This window comes from Medicago sativa, chromosome 3 (assembly GCF_051527215.1).
Source record: "Medicago sativa cultivar Bolivia chromosome 3, Bolivia_mono, whole genome shotgun sequence".
Taxonomy (NCBI): Eukaryota; Viridiplantae; Streptophyta; class Magnoliopsida; order Fabales; family Fabaceae; genus Medicago; species Medicago sativa.
Window position 1 is genome coordinate 88,633,479 of NC_140751.1, and position 25,546 is coordinate 88,659,024.

Below are 25,546 nucleotides of genomic sequence, written 5' to 3' on the forward strand. Positions count from 1 at the left end.
CTCTCTTCTCCACTAAACTCCCAACTCCCAAACAATGTACAAGCGTCTTACCTTAGTAGTTAGTTAGCCATTAGCTTCTTGAACTATAATTTTGACCACTCAACTTCGTGGTGACAAATACATCAACCAATGACTAATCATTAAACCATCGTGTTAACTACTGATCAACGTTTAGAATCAATTTTTTACTAGTCTTTAGATTAGTTGAACTGTTTACTAGTCCTTAAGTTTTGGTTTGGGTCGAAGACCAGACATAACTAGTTCGTTTATGGAGTATGTGATCTACTTCCTATTTTTTAGTAAGGACGAAGCTTTGAAACTAAAATTTTTTTGGCGCGAACAAATGAGTAAGTGGTGCCGGTGGGGAGGGGAGGTTCTCGCTTTAAATATTATTTTTTTACTTAGCATAGTTTAATAAAGGAAAGTCAATAATTACAATTAAAATCAGTTTAATATTTGATTTGTTTCATAATTAATTTTATATTATATGCTTCCAGATGTGAAGCATAAGGTTCTACGAATATATCTATATGTTAAAAGTAGTCCTCGTGAGCTTAGCTCAGTTGGTATGGACGATGCATAAAATATGCAAGGTCCGGAGTTCAAACCCCGACCACCACCAAAAAAAAAGTTGACAAGCGGTTGGCAGTCATCTAGTTGATTATCAATTAATAATTATGCAAGGTCCGGAGTTCAAACCCCGACCACCACCAATCATCTAGTCGATTATCAATTAATAATTATGCAAGGTCCGGAGTTCAAACCCCGACCACCACCAAAAGAAAAGTTGACAAGCGGTTGGCAGTCATCTAGTCGATTATCAATTAATAATTTTTTTTTGGTCAATGATTATCAATTAATATTATGTCCTCATATTTAACGATAAATAAATAAAACCAAAGACATTCATCTTTGTCCTAATAAAAGGAAAATGATACTGTACCTTTCAAACTTCACAGTACAATTACATGGAAGCGACTTAAAGCTTCAAACTTTAAAGGATATAATCGATCTAGCTACAAAATTAAAACATTGTATAATATCAAAAACCTTTGTGTTTGTCCTAACAAAAGGAACGGTACAATCTTTCAAAAAAAAAAAAAAGGAACGGTACAATTACATTTTTTTTTTTGAAGGAAAACGGTACATGAAATGCTGTCTCAACTCTAACGTGCTCCGTCTAACAATTAAGTCTCTTGATTCCCTGCTCCATATTGAGTACAACTGAAATCACTTCCACATGCAACATATAACAGGGAAATCTAATAAGACCATGTTATGATATATATAAAAATCAAAGCACATATGTTATACTACTAGTATTTCCACCCGTGCAACGCACGGGCGAACAAAGATTTTTTGTGGCGTTAGCAAATTATTACTCTGAACGTATCACCAAAATAAAAACATACAATGTATTTGTTAGACAAATCGGATTATGTTGTCATCATCATATTAAAGATGTCATCGTTTGACATATAGTTCAATTTAATCTAAAGCAATTACATATCTCTGATCAATGATAATTAATGACTACATATGTTATAACTGACACAAAAAAGTAGTTGACACTTTGAAGAGCAAATACAACATAGTTAGTGTTGTACATGGAATCTATATAGGACATATGAATTTGGCATTTAAAAATTACCTTTTTTCTTATATATATAAGAACTTACATGGAATCTATATTTAGTCAAGAACTTACATATAGACACATGCCTATATAGACACTTTCCACTCTAAATTTAATAAATGTGAATTAATTTGAATCAGTTCATAGAATGTTACAGTATATTTTGATAGAGCATTTGAAATGAAGCTAAAAATGGTCGTAATCCAATACTAATACAATTAGCATGCCTATTATTTTAATCCTCAAACATAATCTCTTAAACAAAAGAAAAATAAATTGGTCATACTCATAAGTCATAAGTGTGATTGTAGTCAAATTTCCCTTGTCCCACCAGTTTCAATAATAAAATCAGTCTAGTTAATGTTTTGGTTTGAGCTTGTATCTTGTTTGAGAAACTTGGGTGGTATTGATAGACAAATTCATTTGATCTTATTTTCATTATCTGTCATTATAATAAGAGACAATAAGCAAAAATAATCCACTTATAAAAGTAGAAAATAGATGTTCAAACACTAAAGCATATATGTTTTTTATACATTCACTTATGTCTAGCATAAATTCAGACATTGACATATAACTCTAAAGCATTTGTGTTCCAAATCAATGTTCTCTAGCTAGGACCATCCAAATTATCGATAGCAACGGGAAAAAAATCACGACACTATTTTAAAATTTGTGATAATAAACAACATTTTTTATAGAGTATAGAATGAATAGAAGAGAAACGTAATTACTAATTTCAACTAATGATCAAAATGTGTGTTAAATTAAAATGAGTGGTTCAATGTTGGTTTCTGCAGAATTAGTAACTAATAATAGAGACCCTGCCAATCCACTTTAGATATTTACACATATTACTTGATTACTCATAATCAAAATATTATGTTCATTAAAAACCTTCTTTTGCAAAATTGGTATTCTCAATTCTGACCTATGAGTGTGGCGGCATGAATTCTGACCTATCAAGTTATCTATTCCCACATGAGATCCCATGCCATTATGAATATGAATCATAAAATTATTTACAAAGATGAGCAAAATACTCACAATCACTTTATCTAAAGTCTATAAATAATTGAATAATGTTAACTTGAATGTCTAATTCAAACCTCTTGTCAAAATAATAATAAATAAAATGAATATGATATGAATCAACTCTAAAAGTTTTTTTTTATCTCCTACAATAGAATTAATCAAGAAAAGTCTTTGTTTGGCATTGCCCTTGAACTTTATCTCTTGGTCGCTCTGCTTGTTCTTCAGCTCCAACTTTATCTCAGAATAGACTACAAAATAGGAATTCAATTGTGAACTTTTCTTAATATCTCCACAATCTACTAAGTGTATGTAACCTTTGTACTACGTTATTCTAAAACATACAACATTTTTTTTTTAAACAAAAGGGAAAACTATGGATGGTTACAATACCTATCTTACTCTTTCAGATGGCCTTGAGCAAAACAAAAAACTTTAGTTCTCTTGTACTATATATTTGTCTTTCATAGCTTTTCTATATCCCATGGTAAATGGAAAATGAGTCGTTTCAATAAATAAATAAAAAGAAATTTGAGATAAAAAGATGCTTTGGAATTTAAAGTGGATTCAAAAACAATATGCTCATAGTTGAACCAAATTAAAAAAGAAACCAAGTTAGAGGCCAAACTTACTTGCATGTATTCTACTTTATGCTCATAATGTCAATCTCTCTGTTGCATACATAAGACTAATGATAACCTCTCTTTGTCTAATGAAAACCTTGAAGAGAGTTATAAGACTATAACCTAATAATGCTATTATACCCAAAAGCCTTGAAATATTAATGGTAAACAGGTTAAAAATTTGATGCATAAGTCTTTAAGGAATATCAAAAGTCATATGAGATTGCCATTAAGAGCTAATAATATAACACATTATAAAAATGTAATAATAAAATTTTACAAAAGCTTAAGCTCATGACATTAGAAAGAAGAATCTTGTATGAGCAGTTTGAAATGTTTGGCATTATTAATGTTATACCATGTGAATCTTCGATCATAATTAAGTATTATAATCTAAGTTTTCAAAAAGAGAGACTTCAAATTTAACCTTCAAATTTACATACAATCAAGCAACAAATAAGCAAAACCTAGTTCTGAATTCTCTTAGAACTATACATAGACGGACATTTTGTAGGCAACTGATCAAAAGACTTACCTCATTCCTAACCTTCATCAACAACTCTGAGCCTGCCAAGTAATATTAGAGAAAAACGTAATTTAGAATCTCAATTAATGAAATACAAATAGGAATATAATTGAAGCAAGACGAATCCTACTTAATACATATTGAGACATTTCCTTAAACATTTAGTGAGCGCTCACTATAACAATGAAAAAATTAAATCCAAAATGTAAATGAAATGCAAACCATTCATTTTTTACATCAAACACCATAATCGAAGAAGCACAATTCTGAAATAAAGAAATAATTAAAATAAAATCACATGATTGAGAACAAAACAAATTTCATTTTCATGAAAATAACATACCTTATGGAACAAAATTACCAGAGATCAAGATGTACGTACTAAAAATTTGCACGTACCTGAGTCATATCTAATAAACCCTTCATTTCCATTCCTTTGAATAAATCTACACATTCACGTAACTAACAAAATCAGTGTACTTCAGGATTTGCTGCAAAAAAAATGCATAAAATCAATACCAAAATACGAAAATCAATAGCCTTATATTACTGGAGAAAATTTCAAATGATCATATAAAATTCACTTGAACATGTCTATGTTGTTCTCTTAAAAAACTACTCATAATCCTAGAAAATAATTCTGCATAATAAATAATTTTGCATTAGCAATGTTGATACCAAATTAATTTATTAGCTTATAAAAGATACACAGTAGTTTAGGATATGTAAACTCTACAAACAACCAAAAAATCAGAATCCCAAAAGAACAAAATATCAATGTATAGAACCAAAAATATCTCAAATTTTGAAGGATGCATCCATATAGTTTTGAAAATTATTATGCATTATGAACAAACAAATATTGCACCTATAGTAGAGAAGCCTAAAAAACAGCAGAAAATGGCCACTCAATGACGTGCAAAGGTTACTCATTCAATCACTTATAGTTCTAAATCACTATAAACTAAAGCACCGACGTGCTCAAACTCAAGATGTACAACATTATATACAAATACCCATTTTGGATGGCATATGACTTGATTTTCTGTTGCACAATAGTTCAATTGAAGGGCTATGTCATTTCCTAACATTAAATTGATACTAAGACCAACCCCCACTTGCTTGGTATTGTAACTATGATCTAGTAAAGTTCACCAGCTAAATTGCCAAATCACATAACTTATACAAAGGTTTCTATGCAACATTATTAGTATTACTTCAAAAGCGTTGAGAGTAACATAATTAAAGCTAAAAATCATAGTAACATTTCACATAGCATAAACTTAATCTCAATCAATTCACATTTCAAAGTACATGTTCATCAGAAAATAGATTTTCAAAAGTACACATTCATCAAAAGACTAATCTAAAAAAAAACCAAATCTCATATTCAACAAAAGACCAATCTAAAAAAATCATCAAATTACACATCCAACAGAAAATAGATAAAAGTAATTGTATATACCTTCAAGTAGTGATTATACCCACGCATATGTAGTTAAATCAAGAAAGTCCTTCTTGTCTAGAATCTTCACCTGAATTAAAAGAGAATTTTTGTAAACATTATACAAAATTCAATTTAAAAGAAATTAATCTCAAATGAGTTTTTAGCAATAATACCCTGTTCCCATCCGATTAGTCATTCTCAAAAGTGATTTTGATGGATCAGTGAAGATTTCTCCAACATGCACAAAACAGAATCATTCAAAACCAAAGATAAATTAATAGACTATTTTCTGATATGGGAAAATAATGGATTAGGGTTTCGAAATTCATATTTCACCTTGATTATTATTCTTCCCTAATTTCTTCTTCGTTTTCTCCGAAAGAACCTGTACGAAAACGAAATAACTCAAAACATGAGACTAAATGTGAAAAGGGAAGAAGATTGATAAGAGATTAACTAAAATTGATAGGAGATTAACAAAGACAGAAAAAAATTTACCTCACACTCAAAATTGATCCCTTTTTCTCATGTTGAGTGAATACTTCTTCATACCCACAAACTTTCAGCAGTGAAACTCAAATCCTGATACCCATAAACTGATTTTCGAAAAGGGTCGAAGATATGAGCGACTGAGAGAAAGCAAAAGTAGAAGATTGAGAATCATGAAACCCATAATCTTTTCGTGAAGGATGCATAGAAAAGGATTGATTCGAAATAACGTTTGAAATAAGATGAGAAAGAGTTCGGGTGTGATTTTTTTGAAGAAGAAGATGAAGAAAAAGGTTTGTGTTGTAACGTAAGAGAGAAGAGCGGGAGTGGTGGAATGTTTGGGAATGAAAGAGAAAGTGATGAAAAACAGGATGAGAGAGAGTAAAAAAATGGAATGAGGGAAATTAATGTTGGATAGGATAAGGGAGAAAATGTATGAGGAAAAAAAGGGTTTAAATGAATTTGAATTTTGAATTTTGAATTGAAGAGGGAAAATGAGAGGAAATAACATTTTAATGTTGGTGTGTGTTAGTGAGGAAAAAAAGTAAAGAAATTTGAGATGAATTAGAGAGAAAGGTGAGTTCAAATTTGAAAGTGATGTTTGTTGGGATAAGAGAAAAAGTAGGAGGGAAAGAAGGATTTGAAAAATTTTGAGATTTGAATTTTGAATTGAAGAGGGAAAATGTGTGATAATGATATTTTATTATTTGCATTGTGTGAATGCTTAAAGTGGCAAAAATAAAATTATTTTTTAATGATGATGTGACATGAAGTGGCTTAGAATTTTGACACATTGGATTGGTGCAAAATTTTTTGCTATTTGTTGTTCCCCATTTGTATATTATTAAGATATATAATAAAATAAAGGTTACAGAGTGTACGTTGTTGTATAAATTTTAAGAGGAGGAAATATTAATTTGAGCTCCACGTCCTGCACTTAAACGAGGTTTTGGTGGCCTTTTGAAGGCTCGTGATATTATGGATGATGTTACTTCACCATCATTCTCAATAGTACGATATTGAATTTTTTCAGCTGTTGGATCAAGACCTAGGCATTTGGAGAAAGCTTTCACTACTTGTTCAATGAAATGGCATGCTGAATCTCTTTCTCTAGGCTCCGTATCCATGTTTTTTTCCTCTTATTTTGCTGTCTCCGTTCTCTTTGATGTATATATGTCACTACTTGTCTAGTTTAGTGTGTTGCTTAGCGGTTTTAAATAGAGTAATGATATTTTGACATCCATTTGATGACAACTTTGTTGACAACCTTGTTTTTCTCACTTCTTATTGGTCAAAAACAATGGAGAGAGAAAAAGGAAGAGAGAGGATAACAACATCATGTGAGTATGAGAGAGAAAGTTGTTCAAAAGTTGTCAAAAAATGGTTGTCAAAATATCATTTCTCTTTTAAATATAATAACAAGCCGCTTTGCATTTGGAAGTTGTCTTAGTAAGAGACACCTGCCACAAAATGTGTACGTGTGTGTCTATAGTTTAGCTGTATAGGATTTTGTGTGATATCGATGTCATAGCTAACATACGATGCACTGTACTTGGGCATGGAAATATCAGATCGCACAACAGTGCCTATAGTTTACTCTACGAGAAATGATATTTGTACAACCATTTTTGACAACTTTTATGACAATTTTCTATATTATACTCACATTATGTTTTTACTTTCTCTCTTTATTGTCTTGGTTTTTGTGCCAATACCTTATTTTCTTTGTAAAATATGGTTGTCCTAAAAATTATCAATCAAATGGTTGTTCAAATAACACAACTCTTACTCTAGGCCATATTAATTTGTTTGACTAACTTGGAAATTATTGATAAACACCCAAAACCTTTGACACCCAAAAGAAATAGATAGAGAAGTTGATGTGGTAGATGTATAATATTTTGACCTTCACATTTTCTTTAAAAATTCTAATATTTCTTGGAAGAAATTTTTCTGATGTTTCAAATTTTCCTGCAAAAGTAATTCAAAATTTTGAATGAAACACATGACTTGAGTTAAAAGTATACGAAAGTGGTGATGCAAAGCTTTTGGGATCAAAAATCAAAATAAAAAATTAATAGGACCAAACCGAAAAGTTTAAATATTTATAGGGATCAAACCAAAAACATATTAAAATTACATAAAAAACTGCAAGTTGCACTTTATCGAGACAAAAATTTCTTTGTAAATATCACAATTATTATAAGACTATGAAAGAACTAATCTTCAAATCCAAATTGGTAAATAAATCACTTTGGGATGTTTGTTTTCTGGCTGTAAAAATCATTCCCCAATAATATTGAAGTTACAAAGAAAGGTTCTTATGTTTGTTACAAAGTTAGGAAATTAATTCCCAGTATAAAGCATTTTCAGGAATAAAATAACTTCTCATTTTCCATGTTTTTTATTCAAAAAAAAGGGTGGGAATATAGCATTTTCAGGAATATAATAACTTCTCATTTTCCATGTTTTTATTCAAAAAAAAGGGTGGGAATAAAATATTCCCATGAAGGTGGGGATAGAACTCAAGTAACCACCCATCAACTACCCATATTTCTCATGTTTATAAATAATCTTAGGAATGTAGTAAATATTAACCAAACACTTTTTTTTTAAAAGAGCTATGCTATTTTTCCCGACAAATAACATCCCGAATTTATCATGAATGAATTCCAGCCTTTGGATTGTCCCCTGCACACAAATCATGGGTGCTACTCAGAAAATGAGGTAGCTGGCATAAAGCTCGGGTTGTTCTCAGGAAGTGGTTTCTCGGGACATTAAGCATTATTGTTTTTAAAAAGTACCTTAGATTAAGATTCCTCTTCTTAATTCATGGGAACATCATTCCTAAGTATAAATTTCTCATCTAAGAAACAAACGCCCCCTTGTATTTTTAGTTTTGAATAGGCTTTAGCTGTCTTGATTAATTGTATAATTAACCAGTAAAAAATACTTTTTTCAAACACTACTTTCTCAATATCACAAGTGGTAGGGTATGCTAGATTAAACCTAATCATTTAAATAAAAAGGCACAAAACCATCTCTATCAACAACAGCTTGGATACGAGTAGCACTTTGGTGCCATTAATGGCACCGTGCCATTGAATCTGGACCATACAAACACATTGTCATTGCATCTGAGCCGCACAACACACAGTGACGGATCCATAAATTTTAATAAGTGGGGTCAAGTTATATCATAAAAATTTATATAAAATTTTATAAACGCGTAAGCGTGCGAAAATTATACAAGTTATATTTATAATTGCCCTAAAATGTTGATTTTTTAAAAATATTTGTCCATTTCTAGCATAGTATAAAAAATATAACCATAGTTAATTAATTTTTCATCACCAACGTAGCGTCAGTCACAACCTTTTTCAACAAATATAAGAATAATTTATATTATAATAGTAGTTGTATGGTCTTGCCAACGATATGCTCTAAGATAATTGGTTAAAGATTTCATAAAAGAAAATGAAAATTTTATCTTAAATTTAAGCATTATTTGTATCAATATAATAATTATCACAACTTTTTATAAATAAAAACTACTTCTTTTGATTTATTAACTATTAACTAGAGCTCTTAGAACACTCATTTGGATCCTTCTTAGTTTTGTAATTTTTATAGTGTAATAAATAGACTATTTGAAGAAAATAATACTATATAAAGAAGGGTCAAACTAAATATATACTCCCTCCGTCCCATATTACTTGACCTAGTTGACTCTGTCACGTATGCCAATGCACAATTTTAAACTTAAATTTCTTTAATAATCTAGTAGAAAAAATTACGAAAATTTGATATTTTGAAAATATTAATCGAGACGAATCTAACAACATCTTATATGCTATATTTTGTTTTTATATATTAGTAGAAAAATAGAGTCAAAGCATGTTACATGAATAGTGCAAATATTCTAAATAGGTCAAGTAATATGGGACGGAGGGAGTATCTAATTTTAGGTTAAAAATACTATACACATGTGGAGACAAGTGGGGTCGCTTGACCCCATTGCCCCCACACTAGATCCGTGACTGACAATACATCTATCTTGATGTCATTAATGGTCCAGATTTAATGGCACAAAGTGCTGTCTCTTGGATACTACATAAGTTTCTTCAAATGATAAAGGGGTGGTGTCTACTATCTAAATCCTGTACTCATTCCCTCAAAAAAAAAAAAAAAAATCCTGTACTCATAGCAACCAATGGTGCTAGTAAAAAATATGTTGGTCGGTGTGACGGTATCCATATCAATCACATCATGCCTAATCAGCATGCATTTGGTTTTACATATAAAATTTGACAAAATGTTTTCTATTTTCATTAAATTATAACTTTACTTTCATGTTTTTTACTTTCTAATTAGATAAGCAACATGAGAATCAGCTTCTTAAGTTTTCGATTTTCAAAAAACGTACTATAACTTTATATATAAATATTTTTTTAAAAAATAAAATAAAACGAGTTTGCAGGCTAGCGCTTGATTTTGTGGAGCATTTTTTTTGTTAGATAGACGAAATGACAAAGTCATTATAAACTCACACACATAAGTGGAGGTAGTGGCGGAGCCACACACAAGATTGTGTGGGCTCCTGCACTACTTTCATATATACATACTACATATACATATATTGATGGTCAATACTCAAACCCCCACCCATTACGACGAAACCAACCATTTCTCTCTTTCATATTTTTTAAGTTTTTTTTAATAAATAAACAAAGCCCCCATATATCACACACGACCATCCCACCCATGCGAAATTCTCTCTCTTCTCAGTGAACAAAACAAACGCCCTTCATCCTTGTTTCATGGATAAAAAAATCAACCACATCAACTTTTCTATCAAAAAATTTCATTTTCCTTCCTCTAGGGTGCGTTTGTTTCAAGTTATCTTCGTAAATTTCTGAGAATAAAACAATAGGAATACACATGCCTATATTTGTTACAAGTTTAGTAAATTTTATTCTCGGGTATAAAATGTTCTTGGGAATAGAAAAAAATTCCCAAAGAAAAAGGTGGGAATAAAGTTCCTATGGAGATGAGAATAAATTCATGAGTAATTTTCTATTATAATTCCTATTTTTATGGTTCTCAGGAATATTATAATGTTAAACAAACATCTTTTTTCTAGATACCTTGGAATAATATTCTCATCTTTATGTTCCACGGAATATTATTCCTATGAATAAATTTGGTAAACTTGAAACAAACACACCCTAGTGTTTCATTCTTATCTCTCTAATAGGGTAGTTATAAAAAAATAGTAGTGTTTATAGTTGATTGTGATCAATAAACTTGTTATTTCTAGTAAATTATGTACAATGGATAAATATTTAAAAAAAAAAGTCAAGTTTAGAGCAATCATCAACAATTAATCCTCAAACACTTGATGAATGTGAAAGTATAAAATTGGGTCCATCTTTAAAAAAAAAAAGAATTTTAGAATTGAATTTGGAAAAGCTTTCCGGTGATCATGGGTTGAGGCCAAGACTTTCAGATTATCATCCAAGTGATGGAGAAAAAAAATTAGGAGATACTATTTTCAAATGGACCCTTGTCAAATGAGAAAATCATTCATTATTTTTTTTTTTAAAAAAAAAGGCAAATCATAGAGAACAATTGTGCCTCCACTAGTTAAAATTTCTGGCTGAGTGGAGGTACCGGGGTTCGAACCCCGGTCATGACGTTCGGCCTAACAATTTCGGCATTTTGTCAGTTGAGCTAGGACTTGTGGACTTGTTGAGCAATTCTTATCTAGTCACAACCCTAAATCAAAAATATTTGGGCACACATACATAAATAGAGAGAATTAAAAGAAAAATAAATTAGTCACATCATTTTTTACTTTTATCTTTAATTTTTTTTTATCTATGTGTGTGTTTAAGTCATTTTATTTGTGTTTGTGACCAACTTAGACTTTCTCCAAAAATATAGTAGTTAGCATAAAAAAAAAAGTTTATAAACCACATTGATCACTGAATATATTGAAATTGGAAAAGCTCTGTGAATATTTGAATTTGTAGTCATTTATTCTTCAAATATGTTTTTAAGTTGTTAATTCAGTTCCCCTATGTATTTTTGGTTGTACAATTTAGCCCAAAAAATTACTGAAAAAAGAGAGATAATAGAGATATGTTTGCAATTTTACATTTAAGGGTCAAAGTGTCAACTAATTACACTTCCAAAAACTAAAATGGTGGTTTTTTTAGTTAAATTGTACTACACACTTTGCTTGTTGAAATTCACGCATTAACACATCTAATGTTCCCTACTTCAAAAAACACATCTAATGTTCCTATTGTTTTTTAGTTTACGTACACAAGACAAATGGTTGTACTCACTCCGATCCTTTTTACAAGAGACAAATGGGTCAACTAAAGTTGATGTATTTGGTCTACATTTTGAACCAAATACATCAATTTTAGTTGACCCATTTATCTCTTGTAGAAAGGACCGGAGGAGGTATTATTTATTAGGAAAATGCTAAGCAATTATAATAATAATCTTTTGGAACTTGCGGAAACAATTTTTTAAAAGTCTAAACAATGTATTTTTTTCTGATATGATTATTTTCTTTTAGACTCGTTAACAAGTGTTCTTAAAATGTTTATTAGGGGTGTTCAAAACCGAACCAACCCAATAGAAAAACCGCCAACCAAACCAATCCAAACCGAAACCGCAAAAAACCGCACTTGGTTCAGATGAATTCGGATGACTTTTGCAATGAACCGCGCGGTTCGGTTCGGTTTGCAGTTTGCATCTCAGCAACCGAACCAAACCGCAAGAATAATGAATATTACTTAAACATGTAATATCCCAATTACATAGCCCAAGAATAATCTCTTTTGATTTGACTTTTCCATTGTTGCACCATCAGATTCAATTCTAATTCCTTTCCATCTTATTCAATTCATTTTCAGTGATGAATTTGTTTCCTTTTCTTCCCAATAATTTGTTTCATGCTTATGTTTCTTCTTAATTTTACCTATTTTGATATAAGTTTTACCTAATATTTTATCATGTAAACAGCAAAATAAAATGTCCTATGTTTATTTTGTAAAAAGTTGGCAATATAATAGTTGATGTAATATTTTTTTTTATCTCGTGATAAACCGCACAAACCGAACCAATCCAATCTGCATTGGTTTGGTTTGGATGATTTTTTAAAAATCAACCGAACCAAACCAAACCGCATGCTTTTTTATCTCGCGGTTTGGATGACTTTTTTGCTCAAAACCGAACCAAACCGCACCGCGAACACCCCTATTTATTACCGTGATCCTATTTATTACTACTATTAGTAAAATAACAAAAAAAGAAACTTTCCATTCACATTTTGACAATGTTTGTTTTGTTAAAAAAAAAAAAAACTTTTAAATTCGTTATCAGATGTTCTTAAAATTTATTGATGTGATCCTATTTATTACTACGCACTGTTACCAAACTAACAAAAATTCTCATAACATTTTGACGGTGTTAATTTTGTTAAATTGTGGAGCAAGGAAGCTTTCTTTCTTCGAGCAAAAATAGGAAAATCAATCAAGGAACTTTTTTTTTTGGCCGGGGTTTGAACCCTTGGTAGTGGCCGGGGTTTGAACCCTGAACCTTGCATATATTATGCATTGTCCAAACCAACTGAACTAAGCTCACGAGGACAATCAATCAAGGAACTGATTAAATGACAACCCTTCCTCTTTTTCATTTTAATTTATTCCACGAATGACATTTACAATAATCTACAAGAGCATAATTTTCACACTCAACTTTCTTTCCTTTTTCTACATTTCTGATTTGATGAAGAATCCGACGTGGAATCAAGACCAAAACATTTGAGAAATGCTACAGTGGCTAATTGGAAAAAATGGCAAGTGTGGGAACTCAGTGTTGAAGACTCCCCCTCATTAATCTCTCCACTTCTCATGTTTGAACATGTTGCTATTTCACCTGCAATACTTAGGTTCTGTCCATCCTGCTAGAAAAACCAAATATACCATCAATTCACCTACCTCGAATTATAATGCATAATCATTTTTTTCTCTCTTTCTTGGGTACAATAATGCCCAATCTTCTAATGCAAAAGATAATTAATAAATGTATTTATTTAATGTTTATTGAAAAAGAGATTTTTTTTTTTTTGAAACGGCATATATATTCCAAAGCCAGGCACCAGAGGTGCTAAACCGGCAGGCTGAAACAAAAAGAGGACCCTGCTAACTGAACCAACAACGAACAGCAGCAAGGCAAAGAGCAGAAAAAATAACAGCAACAGGGAAGGCAAAAACAGCCAAAGAACCAAAAAAAGAAGGAAAATGTTAACTTGTGCCCTCAGGGCACAAGATAAGGATATTAAAATAGAATATAAAAATAAATATTGCATTGAAAATATAAGTTTTGAAGTTTTTAAGGTTATGAATGCACAATTTCCAAGATTAAGTTTCTACATTTAGTTTCTTATCCTGTGCCCTTAGGGCACAAGTTAACAAGACCCAAAAAAGAATACCCTCCCAATTACTGAACCAATACTGGCAAAAACTGCACTAACAGCCGAGAAAACCAAACAGACCAACACCCAAAAGCCGAACCAAAAAAGACAGCGGCATTCATCTTCTATTTAGGCACTCTCTAGGATTCCAAGTCCACTCATAAAAGAGGAATGACGCTATCTTTAGCCTGCTCAAGGTCCAGACCCACGTAATGGTTATATTGTATGTTTGAAATTATGGTTGAGTTTAACAAAATTACGTTAAACCAACGTGATTTGAACAAACCTACACATCAAACAGACACATTGTGAATGTGAAACAGCTAGAGATAGAATTTATGAAAAGTAAAGAGTGAAATTGTTAACATTTTGTTTTTGACAAAAAATTTCTTAACTTCTTAGAATAGATGAATTGGAATAGGATTAAGTACATTTGTTTTGTCGTTAGCCTCTTATGATTACTGCGAAACAGTTAGAGTGCCAGCCTTCAATTTCTTCTTTTTAAGACACCAATTTTCCTAAAATAATAAGTACCAAATAATCAAATACTAGCAGCATGTTGGGTTGGATAAGAGGGCCAGTGTCGTGGCTCCACATCCTTTTCCTAACACTTAGAAAGGATAAAGTCCAATAGAAGAATTATTGGATGAATAATTTTCTTAATTTAGAACCCACTATCTCACATAATAATATGAGCATAAATTTAGGCAATTTTTATGTATATAGAAACATAGCAATGTACATATGCAACACTAATCCAATTTCATAGAATACTACTTCGGTCACACACAAAGAACAATACTACTAGTAGGAGTTTAACCTTGTAATTTTAAGGTATGTTCAATCAAATTTCTCAAAAACAATAGTAAAGGAGTTCGTTAGTATCACTTTAATTAATAAATAAATCATAAATTTAACACAAATCCTCTTTACCTAGCCAAGTATTCTAAAAGCCATCAAATTTGTCAAACAATAATTGAGAGAATAATATCTTTTTTTTTAATAATAAATGTGTAAAATATAGTAAAAACTATATGCTTTATCTAATAAATAAATTAATTTTTTTGGTGGAAAATAAATTATTATTTTTTAATATGATAACGACTAAACGCACATTATTTGAATCCGCGTGCATTAATTATGTTTTAACTCTACAATCTTTTTTCCTGAAACAAAATACTCTACAATCTTTTAGATTAGTTTGATCTATGGTAGTGAATCTGGCTACAATCTTTTAAACTACTACCTCCGTCCCTAATCATAAGACCCTTTTGAGAATTTTTTTTGTCCCTTTTTATAAGACCCTTTTGTTATTTCCAACTATATTAATTATTTCTTTACATACATGCCCCTATTTATTATACATCTTTTTCTTCAATCAGCAATAAATAACATGTTGAAAACATAAACCAACCCTCTCTCTTAAAGGATAAAATTGTAAAAATAATATTAATTACAAACATATTTAATACAAATATCCACTATCTTAATTCCCGTTATTTTTTCAAAAGGGTCCTATAATTAGGGACGGAGGTAGTAGTATGAAAATATATTATGCATTTAGATACTACTAAAAAAAAAACTTTGAATTTTTTCACCGACTGCAACAGCTGTGGTAGTTAATACTTAATAACGCACTTTGGTGTCATTAATGCACCGTGCCATTAAATCTGGGTCATTAATGGCACCAAAATAGATGTGTTGTGTGGCCCAGATGCAATGACAATATGTTTGTGTGGCCCAGATTTAATGGCACGGTGTCATTAATGGCAGCAAAGTGTTACCCTAATAAAAGACACAAAAACAAAAGAATATAAACATAAAAAAAAAAAAAAAACTATACTTGAATTTGTTGGCACAAGATTGAAATGGTTAAGTTGATTAGAAGAAAAATTAGGTAAAACTAACCTGCTGCTGCGTAATATTGCGGTGTTGATGGTTAGTTGAAACAGGGGCAATTGAGTCAATCTGTTGAATCTCCTCGAAAAGAAATCCTTTAGAAGAGGCGGAGGAAGATTCCGGCAAGTTAGAGACGGTGGCGGCGTCATCGTCGTCGAAGATGAAGATATAAAAGAGTGCAAGGAGGAGAAAGAGGACAATTAGTTGAATCCAAATCAACCATGGAATTCTATAGCTTTCTGTAATGAACTCGTCTAACATGTTAATCGGTGATTATTAACATAACATAGGATTTGAATTTGATTTGTGATGATAAAAAAATTATGAACGGATAGAAAGAAAGAAAGGAATGAATTATGAGAAGTTTTGGTTGAGTTGAATTGAAGTGGAAGATACGTTAAGGTCTAGAATAAGGAAAATGAATGAATATTAAAGTCATAAAATAAACACATATGAATAATGATCACGAGTCACGCGTGTTTCTACGCGTCGTATGCAATTTGCAAACCTTTCCTTGTTTGTTTTTTACCCTTTCAGAAGAACAAGAAATAAAATGATGACTGTTGGCTCCAAGGAATGTGTTTCACGTGTGTTTACTTGTCTTGTGTTGAAATCGGTGTGCCGTTGGTGGGTGATGACGGTAACATGGAAACAACTTTTTATCTTGGGTGAAGAAAGTTGAAAGGAACTCAATTTTAATTATCTCAAGGTCTTTTATTTTTGTATTTCCTTTACAATTTTTTTGAATATTTAGAAAAGTTGGTTGAATAATAAATTTGTCACAAATATTTATGATTATTATCAAATTGTCCTTATATATATATATATATATATATATATATATATATATATATATATATATATATATATATATATATATATATATAATGTTAATTTTTCACATTCCAAAATACATTTATAGTATTATTAAGGGTATGCGAATTATAGATATAGCAAAAAAAAAGTCTCACGAAAATGTCACGGCACTTTGCTAAACACATTTTCTTAGTATATCCCATGGATTTCCGGCCAATAAGAACTTTATAGTTGAAACCTTTTCATGATTAATTCTAGATAGAATCTCTCTAGATGAATAACAACGTTCTAAGGCTTGGTTTGCGAGTTTGGAGGAAATGGAAGGGAGGGGTATGAAAAAAAAGTAAGGAGCAAGTGGAAGAAATATATGACACATTGAGAGGAAAAGGATTTAAGGGTTCATTTTTCTTCATAATACATGATCCTCTTTATTTGGGGAACTCAAAAATTGTATTGGGGGAGAGTTTTAGGGGGTTTTGAAGGGCTCATATCAATTTTTCAAATTCTATGTAATTATAATATTCTTGAAATTAAAAATATATTAATAATAAACATTAATTTATCATGATTTAAAAAATTACTCTTTCAAAAAATCTGAAAGATTTTACCATTTTTCCTATATTTCCAACCCTCCAATGTCTTTCCTTCTCCTCCATTCCAAACTCCCAAACAAAGCCTAAGGGTATACTTCTGGGTAGTCTTGTATTTAAATGCATCAATATATTCTAGATTAAATAAAGGCTTAAATATTGCATTGGTCCCTGCAAATATGGCCCGGTTGAGTTTTGGTCCTTGTAAAATAAAAATTCAGAAATCAGTCCCTGCAAAATTTTCTGTCTTTTAAAAAAGTCCCTGGGCCCACTGAAGCTGCTAGGTGGCACTCCGATGCTGACGTGGCACATGTTGACTGTGCATAATTGTCCACGTGGCATCTGACGTGGCATATAAATTAATTTAAAAATGTAAAAACAATTTAAAAAATCTGGAAATTAATTTTTGAAATAAAAAAATGGAAAAAATAAAAAAAATTATTTTTTTAAAATAAAAAATATGGATTTTAATTTTACAAATTAAAAAAAATTAGAATTTTTTTTCGAAAATTATAAAAACAAATCTGAAAATTATAAAAAAATTTCAAAAAATCTAAAAATAAATTTAAAAATCATAAAAAATTTCCGTAAAAAATCTGAAAATTATAAAAAATTTCCGAAAAATCTGAAAATAAATTTAAAAATCATAAAAAATTTCTAAAAAAAATCTGAAAATAAAAATTTTCGAATATTAAATTTTAAAAAAATATTTTAAAAACTCTGAAAATAAATTTTAAAATATTAAAATAATTTTCTGAATTTATTTTTTTTGTATAAAATTAATTTTTTTCAATATTATATATTCTGAAATTTCTGAATTTTTTTTTTAAAATTAGAATTTTCATAAAAGAACATGAAATTAGATTTTTTTTTAATTTAAAAAAAAATAGGAAAAATATGAAAATTGATTCTCGCAATTTACAAAAAAAATTAAAATTTCGAAAATTAACATTTAAATTTTTTGGAAAAAATTATTTTAAAAAAAACGTTATTTTTTCGGAAATTAATTTTCGTAAATAAAAAAAACAAAAAGCTACATAGCTTTTTTTGAGAATTTAAAAAAAAATTAGGAAATTTATCTTCAGATTTTTTTCAAAATTAAAAACTATTAATTTATATTTAAAAAAATTAAAATGCATTTTCCAAAATCTGGAAAAAAATCCAGAATTAAAAAATAAAATATATTTTCCGAATATTAGGAAAAAATAATTTTTGCAGAAGATGGCTCTATCTTTTCATCAAATTTGCTTTTAGAAGCCATTACATTAGCTCCATTTGGTATGTTCCCTCCTGAATTGAACGATCAAATATGTAATTAAACAAAGGCTTAGAATTTTTCAGAATTTTTTTATGATTTTTAAATTTTTTTTCAGATTTTTCGGAAATTTTTTATGATTTTTAAATTTATTTTTAGATTTTTCGAATTTTTTTTATAATTTTCAGATTTTTTATAATTTTTCCGATTTTGTTTCGAATTTTTTTTATAATTTTCAAACAAAAATTCTAATTTTTTTTTTTATTTTGTAAAATTAAAATCCATATTTTTTATTTAAAAAAATATTTTTTTTATTTTTTCCATTTTTTTCTATTTTTTTATTTCAAAAATTAATTTCCAGATTTTTTAAATTGTTTTTACATTTTTAAATTAATTTATATGCCACGTCAGATGCCACGTGGGCAATTATGCACAGTCAGCATGTGCCACGTCAGCATCGGAGTGCCACCTAGCAGCTACAATGGGCCCAGGGACTTTTTTAAAAGACATAAAATTTTGCAGGGACTGATTTCTGAATTTTTATTTTACAAGGACCAAAACTCAACCGGGCCATATTTGCAGGGACCAATGCAATATTTAAGCCTTAAATAAATCTACTACTCCCTCCGTTCCTTTTTAAGTGTCACTTTTGGAGAATTTTTTTGTTCCTATTTAAGTGTCACTTTACATATTTCAATGCAACATTAAATGAGGGATATAAATGTCTTTTAAATAATAATTATACCTTAAAAATTGTGACATTTTCTTAAATATGACCAAAAAAATTGTGAGTGTGTGCATGCTAGAGAGAGAGAGAGAGAGAGAGAGAGAGAGAGAGAGAGAGAGAGAGTTTTAAGTACACTTGTCAAGTATCAATGCATTCACAATTATCGCAAACATAAAGTAAAAGATATTGAATTGGAAGTTATGCAATTGATATTAACTAGCATGGACACCCGTGCCAAGCACGGGCTAGAATTCCGTCAAACTTAAGGGAGATAATATTGTGATGTAGCAGAAGTCCGTTAAAGTTCAACATTAGATGAAAGAGTGCAGGTTGAACATCAAAAGAGTGAAAAACTCATACTTAAGCCTTAACGTTTTGGATGAAACTGTAGTCTCATTTTCACTGTGTTGTTGCCCTTTCTCCGATGTGTTGATCCACATTATTGTTGGCTCCACCAAAAAGTCCAACTGTGGTATGATATCCTGGTTCAATGTTGTAGGGGAGAGGGAGTGTTCTAGGTGGTGGATCACGAACACGGAGAATCTGAAACTTAATGGAGAGATGTTAATGTGTTAAGTGTAAGTTAAAATTTTATATTGTATGCAATAGTAGATGTGAACAACATATAAATAATATGATCCATGTTGTAATGCCTTGAGACTTTGGATGAAGGTTTGATGTTAATCTCACTAGTGTGATTGCTCTTAGCCTAATGTAAGGGTGTTCAAAACTGAACCAATCCAATACAAAAACCACAAACAGAACCAATCCAAACCGAAACTGCAAAAAACTGCATTTGATTTGGATGTATTCGGATCACTTTTTTACTCAACCACATGGTTTGGTTTGGTTTGCGGTTTTCATTTTACCAACCGAACCAAAACAAACCAAACTGCAACATAATAAAAACACTAATTAAAATCTATGTCACCTAGACCAATACTCATAGAAACTCAATGAAAACTTTTATAAATGACATATTTTTTCTCTTGTTAAGTTTCTTCTTTGCTTTTTTATTTCAAAAATGTATTTATGTTCTACTTGAACTTTTAGAGAATGATAAAATATAAGTATTTTACATTTTTTACATAATAGAATTAATTTTTGTCCACATTTTTAATTTGGTTTATGTTGTTTGGTGAAAATGAAAATTTAATGTGGAATGAAATTAAAAACATTGTCGGAACCTTGTTGAAAATATGTTGTGTGTTACCTTTTTAACTCGATTTTAATGTTGTAAACAAAAAATTGTATTGTCTCAAAAAAACCGCACCAACCGATCCAACTCAAACCGTATTTGTTTGGTTTGGTTTGGTTCGGATTGTGCTTTAAAAGTCAACCGAACCAAACCAAACCACATGCTTTTTTATCTTGCGGTTCAGATGACTTTTAGCCTCAAAACCGAACCAAACTGCACCGCGAATACCCTAGCCTAATGTGATCATACAACTCAACTCAGACTCTCACAGAAGTTCCAACGTTGTGATAATTTTATTTGTTAGTTTTTGAATGTCGTTTTGTTTAATTTTTTATCTTAAATTTTAGTTTTCAAATGTCAAAAAATTATTCAACCTCTGTTATATTTGATTCATTCACTTTTGATCTTTGATAAGATCTGACAATGGTAAAATGTAGATGTGTTTTGCTGACATAAAAAATACATACATGTTTATTAGACATTTTAAATTGTCGTGGCATTTTTTTTATGAGTCTAATATTTTGGTAAATTAATTGAACATTAATTCTTATCTCCTTCAATAATGTATAAAAGTACCAGTAACTCGTTATATACTTTATACTCTTAGAGAAAAACAATAACTCCTTACTTGTTTCTCTTTTCATTTCTCTCATGTTCAAATTCCTTTTTCGTCTTCTTTCTTTTTCTAATATACTTTCTTTTTTCTCATGAAAGAAAGGAACAAAAATATTTCTCTATAAAACCACTACCAACCCACATTTTTTAACATGTTATGCCTTTGATCTTTTTTGGCTCTCTCGCCAGATCAGAAATACGGATTGTCTCACACATAATAGTGATATGTTTATGTGTCATGTGTGAGTTAAACTTCTACATTCAAAGCAAAAGTATATATTGAGAAACATGAATGTGAGATGACCAATATATATAATGTCTTTCAGGTTTTGGTGAAGATGTAGTGTCAATCTCATTTTTGGGGTTTCTGTTAGTTAAATGTGATGATCAATCCATTATAAGCTCACTCAAAACTCCAAACACTATGATGAACTATTTTTTTAGTTTTTGGATTTCATTAGTTTAATTTTATTATATTAAATATAAGTTTTTCAATGTTCACTTTCATGAAAGAAAAAAATTATCCAATCTCCACTATTTTAAATACCTTCACTTTTGGTTTTTGGTGGGATCTAGTAATAGAAAAATGTAGACGTGTTATGTTAAATTAACAAATTACATATTTATCAGACATTTAAAAATGATGTGATATTTTTTTAATTGATTCTCTTTTTGGCTGAAATAATTACTGATAAATCTTCAACTCCTTCAACTGTCCCATAAAATTATCAGTAACTCGCTCTATTCCTAACACTTCAATGGACAAAACACACACTACTTTTTTCCCTTATCATTTCTATTATCTTTAAATTTCTTTTTTATATTCTTTCTTTTTCTAATTTTCTTTCTTTTTTTTTATGAAAGATGATCATAAACCTCCATCCATCAAACCACTATCAACCCACATTTTTTACCATGTTGTGCCTCTGGTTGACCTTATTTGGCTATGTCACCAGACTTCATACGCAAGAGTCTCACACTTATGGGAGATATGTTAAAGTGTCAATTGTGACTTAAAGTTCCACAATAGATGCAAGTAGATCTTGAAAAACATATAAGTGAGATGACCATTATACATAATATTTTAAAGTTTTGGGTGATGATGTGGTGTCAATCTCAGTTGTGTGCTTTGTGATGATCTAACTCATTGTTGGTGGCCTTGAAACTCTAAACATTTTGATGAATTATTTCGTTAGTTTTTTCAACGATGTTTGTATAATTTTTATATTAAATTGAAGTTTTTTGATTTTGTTCGCTTTCATGCAATATTTTATAATATCAATCTCTATTATTTCAACTTCCTTCAGTTTTGGTCTTCGTTGGGATTTCACGATAGAAAAACGTTGACGTGTTATGTTGAGTTGACAAAATACATCTTTATTGAACATTTTTAAATGTTGTGGCGTATTTTTAATTGAGTTTAATTTTTTGATAAATTAATTACCCAAATATCTCAAACTCCTTCAATAAACCGATAAAATTACTATAAAATCACTCTATTTGTTATAACCTTATGGACAAAACACACAATTCTTATTTTTTTTACCACTATCATATCTCTTAATCTGAAATTTATTTTTCATGATCTTCTTTCTTTTTCTAATTTTTCTATCTCTATTCTCATGAAAGATAGGAACATAAACCCCAATCCATTAAATTACATCAATCCACCTTTTTGACCATGTTGTGCCTCCGTGTGACCTTGTTTGACTATGTAGTATGTCACATAATTATGGACACAGAGTCGCACATTGGAGAGAGAGAGAGAGAGAGAGAGAGAGAGAGAGTTAAAATTTTACATTAGATGGAAGAGTAGATGATGAATAACATAGAAGTGAAATGACTCATATACATGTATCTAAAGATTTTAGATAAAAATGTGGTGTCAATCTCATTTGTGAGGTTTCTCTTAGACAAATGTAATCATCCAATTCATTGTAGGCTTCCTCATAGCTCTGAACTCTATGATGTATTCTTTTGATTGTGGAGATATTCATTATCATTTTTCTCATGTTTAGATTTTTTTTTTATCATCTTTCATTTCCTAATTTACTTTCTCTTTACTCATGAAAGAAATGAACATAAAGCTTCATCCATTAAATCACACTAAATAGAGTGATGTTAATGTGTCATATGTGAGTTAAAGTTCCATATTGAATGCATCAGTAGATGAAGAGAAACATATAAATGAGATGATCCATATATCTAATGTCTTAAGGATTTTGACGAAGATGTAGTGTCAATTAATGTGGTTGTTTTTAACCTAATGTGATTATACAACTTAGTTCATGTTAGCTCTTTTCTTGGATTCAATTTATGTCCCTAAATTTTTATCAGATTAGGTTTACGTCTTCTAGTTTTTTTTTTTTTTTTCTCCATAAATTTTTATCTTAAGAATACTTATTAGAAACGATCCTTAAAATATCAATTATTTTCTATTTTTAATTTAAAAAATGTCTAGAATACTATTTAAAATGAAAGACATGAGATTTTATTGATCATCATAGGTTAAAAGTTATATATTTAATGTATTTAATTAAGAAAAAAGATATCCTATTTAACAAAGGCTTTTTTAATGCCAAATTTAATAATTAGTTGTTAGATTAATTTTTATTTCTTTCTCAAAACAAAATTAATTTTTTTCTTCTTCATCCGAGTTTGTACCAAGAACCTCTAACATCATCGGAAAAACACAATCAAGGAAATCAATAAATACATTCAATTAGATAATTGATATTTCATTAAATGCTAAGATGATTTTGCATCTTTTGTAGAAAAAAAAATGATACTGTTCGTAACATTATAATTAAATCAACTATATAATCTGACATATTTTTAGGATCCGTTTTTTTTTATCAAAACAAATTGACCAAAAATAATTTGAATTAAATCAATTTTATAAGCAATTCAAAGGTCCTTGCAATGACATACACTCATACTCTCACCCATGTTTATTTCTATTTATCAGGTATAAGTAATTTTCAAAGTATCATCAGAGGCCGGATCACAGTAGAGTCTAGTTTAGGGTCTCATTATCCGCTATATTTTAAAAGGTGTCTTTTATGTAAATGTAAATATTTTGTAAATCTTTCTTCTAAATAAAGTTATTCAAAGTCATTTTTATGATGTTTTAAGTTCAAATCTTAAAGTAAAACTCCATTTGAGTTGAAAAGGTTTTAAATTCTTAATACTTAAACTGTGATGTTACACATACTTGTTATGTTATATCATATACTCGTACTCATTGGTCCTTGCATTTTAGAAGCAATTCAATGGTCCTTGTAATGACATCAATGATATGTTTCATGTTTGAGAAACGAAAAAAAAAAAAGGAAAAATTAAAGCCCAAGAAAAAATGTCACGTCAACATGCTAGATGAAAGTTGAAGATTTTGCTTGTTAGTAAGTTATATTTGTTGTACCTACACACACATACACACACACACACACACACACACACACACACACACACACAACTTGTTAACAAATTCGTGTATGATTGAAACCTATGATGATTTAGTTACTCTAATTGGCAGAAAGTTAAGGCAAAGAGTACATGACTACATTTGATTGGTTGAGAAATCAAACAATGATGATAATTTGATGGTTGCCTTTGAAACATGATTAATAAGTGATAAAAAAATTCAATTATTCTTTTGTCATTATAAGACTTTTACAATGATGATATGTGATGCATTTCTTCTTTTCTCTTGATTGGCTTCCAAGTCCAAAATAAGAATCCGGTAAAAGACAAAGAACATATAAACACCAATTTTGAATAAGAAATCACAATATTCTTCACACACACAAAATCACAATAAAAAGTAACATAAGAATAAGAAATGTTAATCAAACAATAAAAAAAATAGGAAATAAACAAATAAAAGAAAAGATAATGTGGTTGAAAGTGGTTTTTTTTTTTTATGAGAGGAAGAGGTAGATGAAAATAATGAAAAACAATTTGTCTATATATAAGAAAAAAATCATGTCATGATCAATTTTGATTGGCTAATGAAAAATAAATGAGTCATGATCCATTTTGATTGGCTAATAAAAAATAAATGAGTCATGATCCATTTTGATTGGTTGATAAAAAAAAATAAATGAGATGAGAAATTTGAAGATGCCATGTGTACTTTTCAAAAAAATTAAGGCAAATGTTTATAATAGAGATAGAGATTCAAAATTTACAATATAAAG

At 29.7% G+C, this 25,546-nt stretch overlaps 1 protein-coding gene and 2 long non-coding RNA genes across 6 annotated transcripts; all 3 read right to left on the minus strand.

Moving 5' to 3' along the window:
- Positions 1–911: 911 nt before the first annotated feature.
- On the minus strand, positions 912–7,510 carry LOC146941587 (uncharacterized). Its single transcript, XR_015032443.1, has 2 exons — positions 6,635–7,510; positions 912–1,233 (listed from the first exon to the last, which is right to left on the minus strand). It is a non-coding gene; the product is annotated as an uncharacterized LOC146941587 (long non-coding RNA).
- Positions 2,604–6,605, minus strand: LOC146941588 (uncharacterized). 3 transcript variants are annotated; one of them, XR_015032441.1, is made up of 6 exons: positions 5,763–6,605; positions 5,438–5,649; positions 5,283–5,352; positions 4,217–4,308; positions 3,827–3,858; positions 2,604–2,919 (listed from the first exon to the last, which is right to left on the minus strand). It is a non-coding gene; the product is annotated as an uncharacterized LOC146941588 (long non-coding RNA). The 3 variants fall into 3 exon arrangements; XR_015032442.1 differs by lacking the exon at positions 2,604–2,919 and adding an exon at positions 2,926–3,143 and having other exon boundaries at positions 5,763–6,147; XR_015032440.1 differs by lacking the exon at positions 2,604–2,919 and having other exon boundaries at positions 3,566–3,858; positions 5,763–6,145.
- Positions 7,511–13,439: 5,929 nt separating the features above from the next.
- Positions 13,440–16,666, minus strand: LOC146941589 (uncharacterized). 2 transcript variants are annotated; one of them, XM_085755414.1, is made up of 2 exons: positions 16,156–16,666; positions 13,440–13,737 (listed from the first exon to the last, which is right to left on the minus strand). In XM_085755414.1, exons 1-2 carry the CDS (start codon positions 16,405–16,407, stop codon positions 13,525–13,527), a joined length of 465 nt encoding a protein of 154 aa, XP_085611540.1. In that variant the 5' UTR covers positions 16,408–16,666; the 3' UTR covers positions 13,440–13,524. The 2 variants fall into 2 exon arrangements, with proteins under 2 accessions (XP_085611540.1, XP_085611541.1); XM_085755415.1 differs by having other exon boundaries at positions 13,440–13,734; positions 16,156–16,657.
- Positions 16,667–25,546: the final 8,880 nt, after the last annotated feature.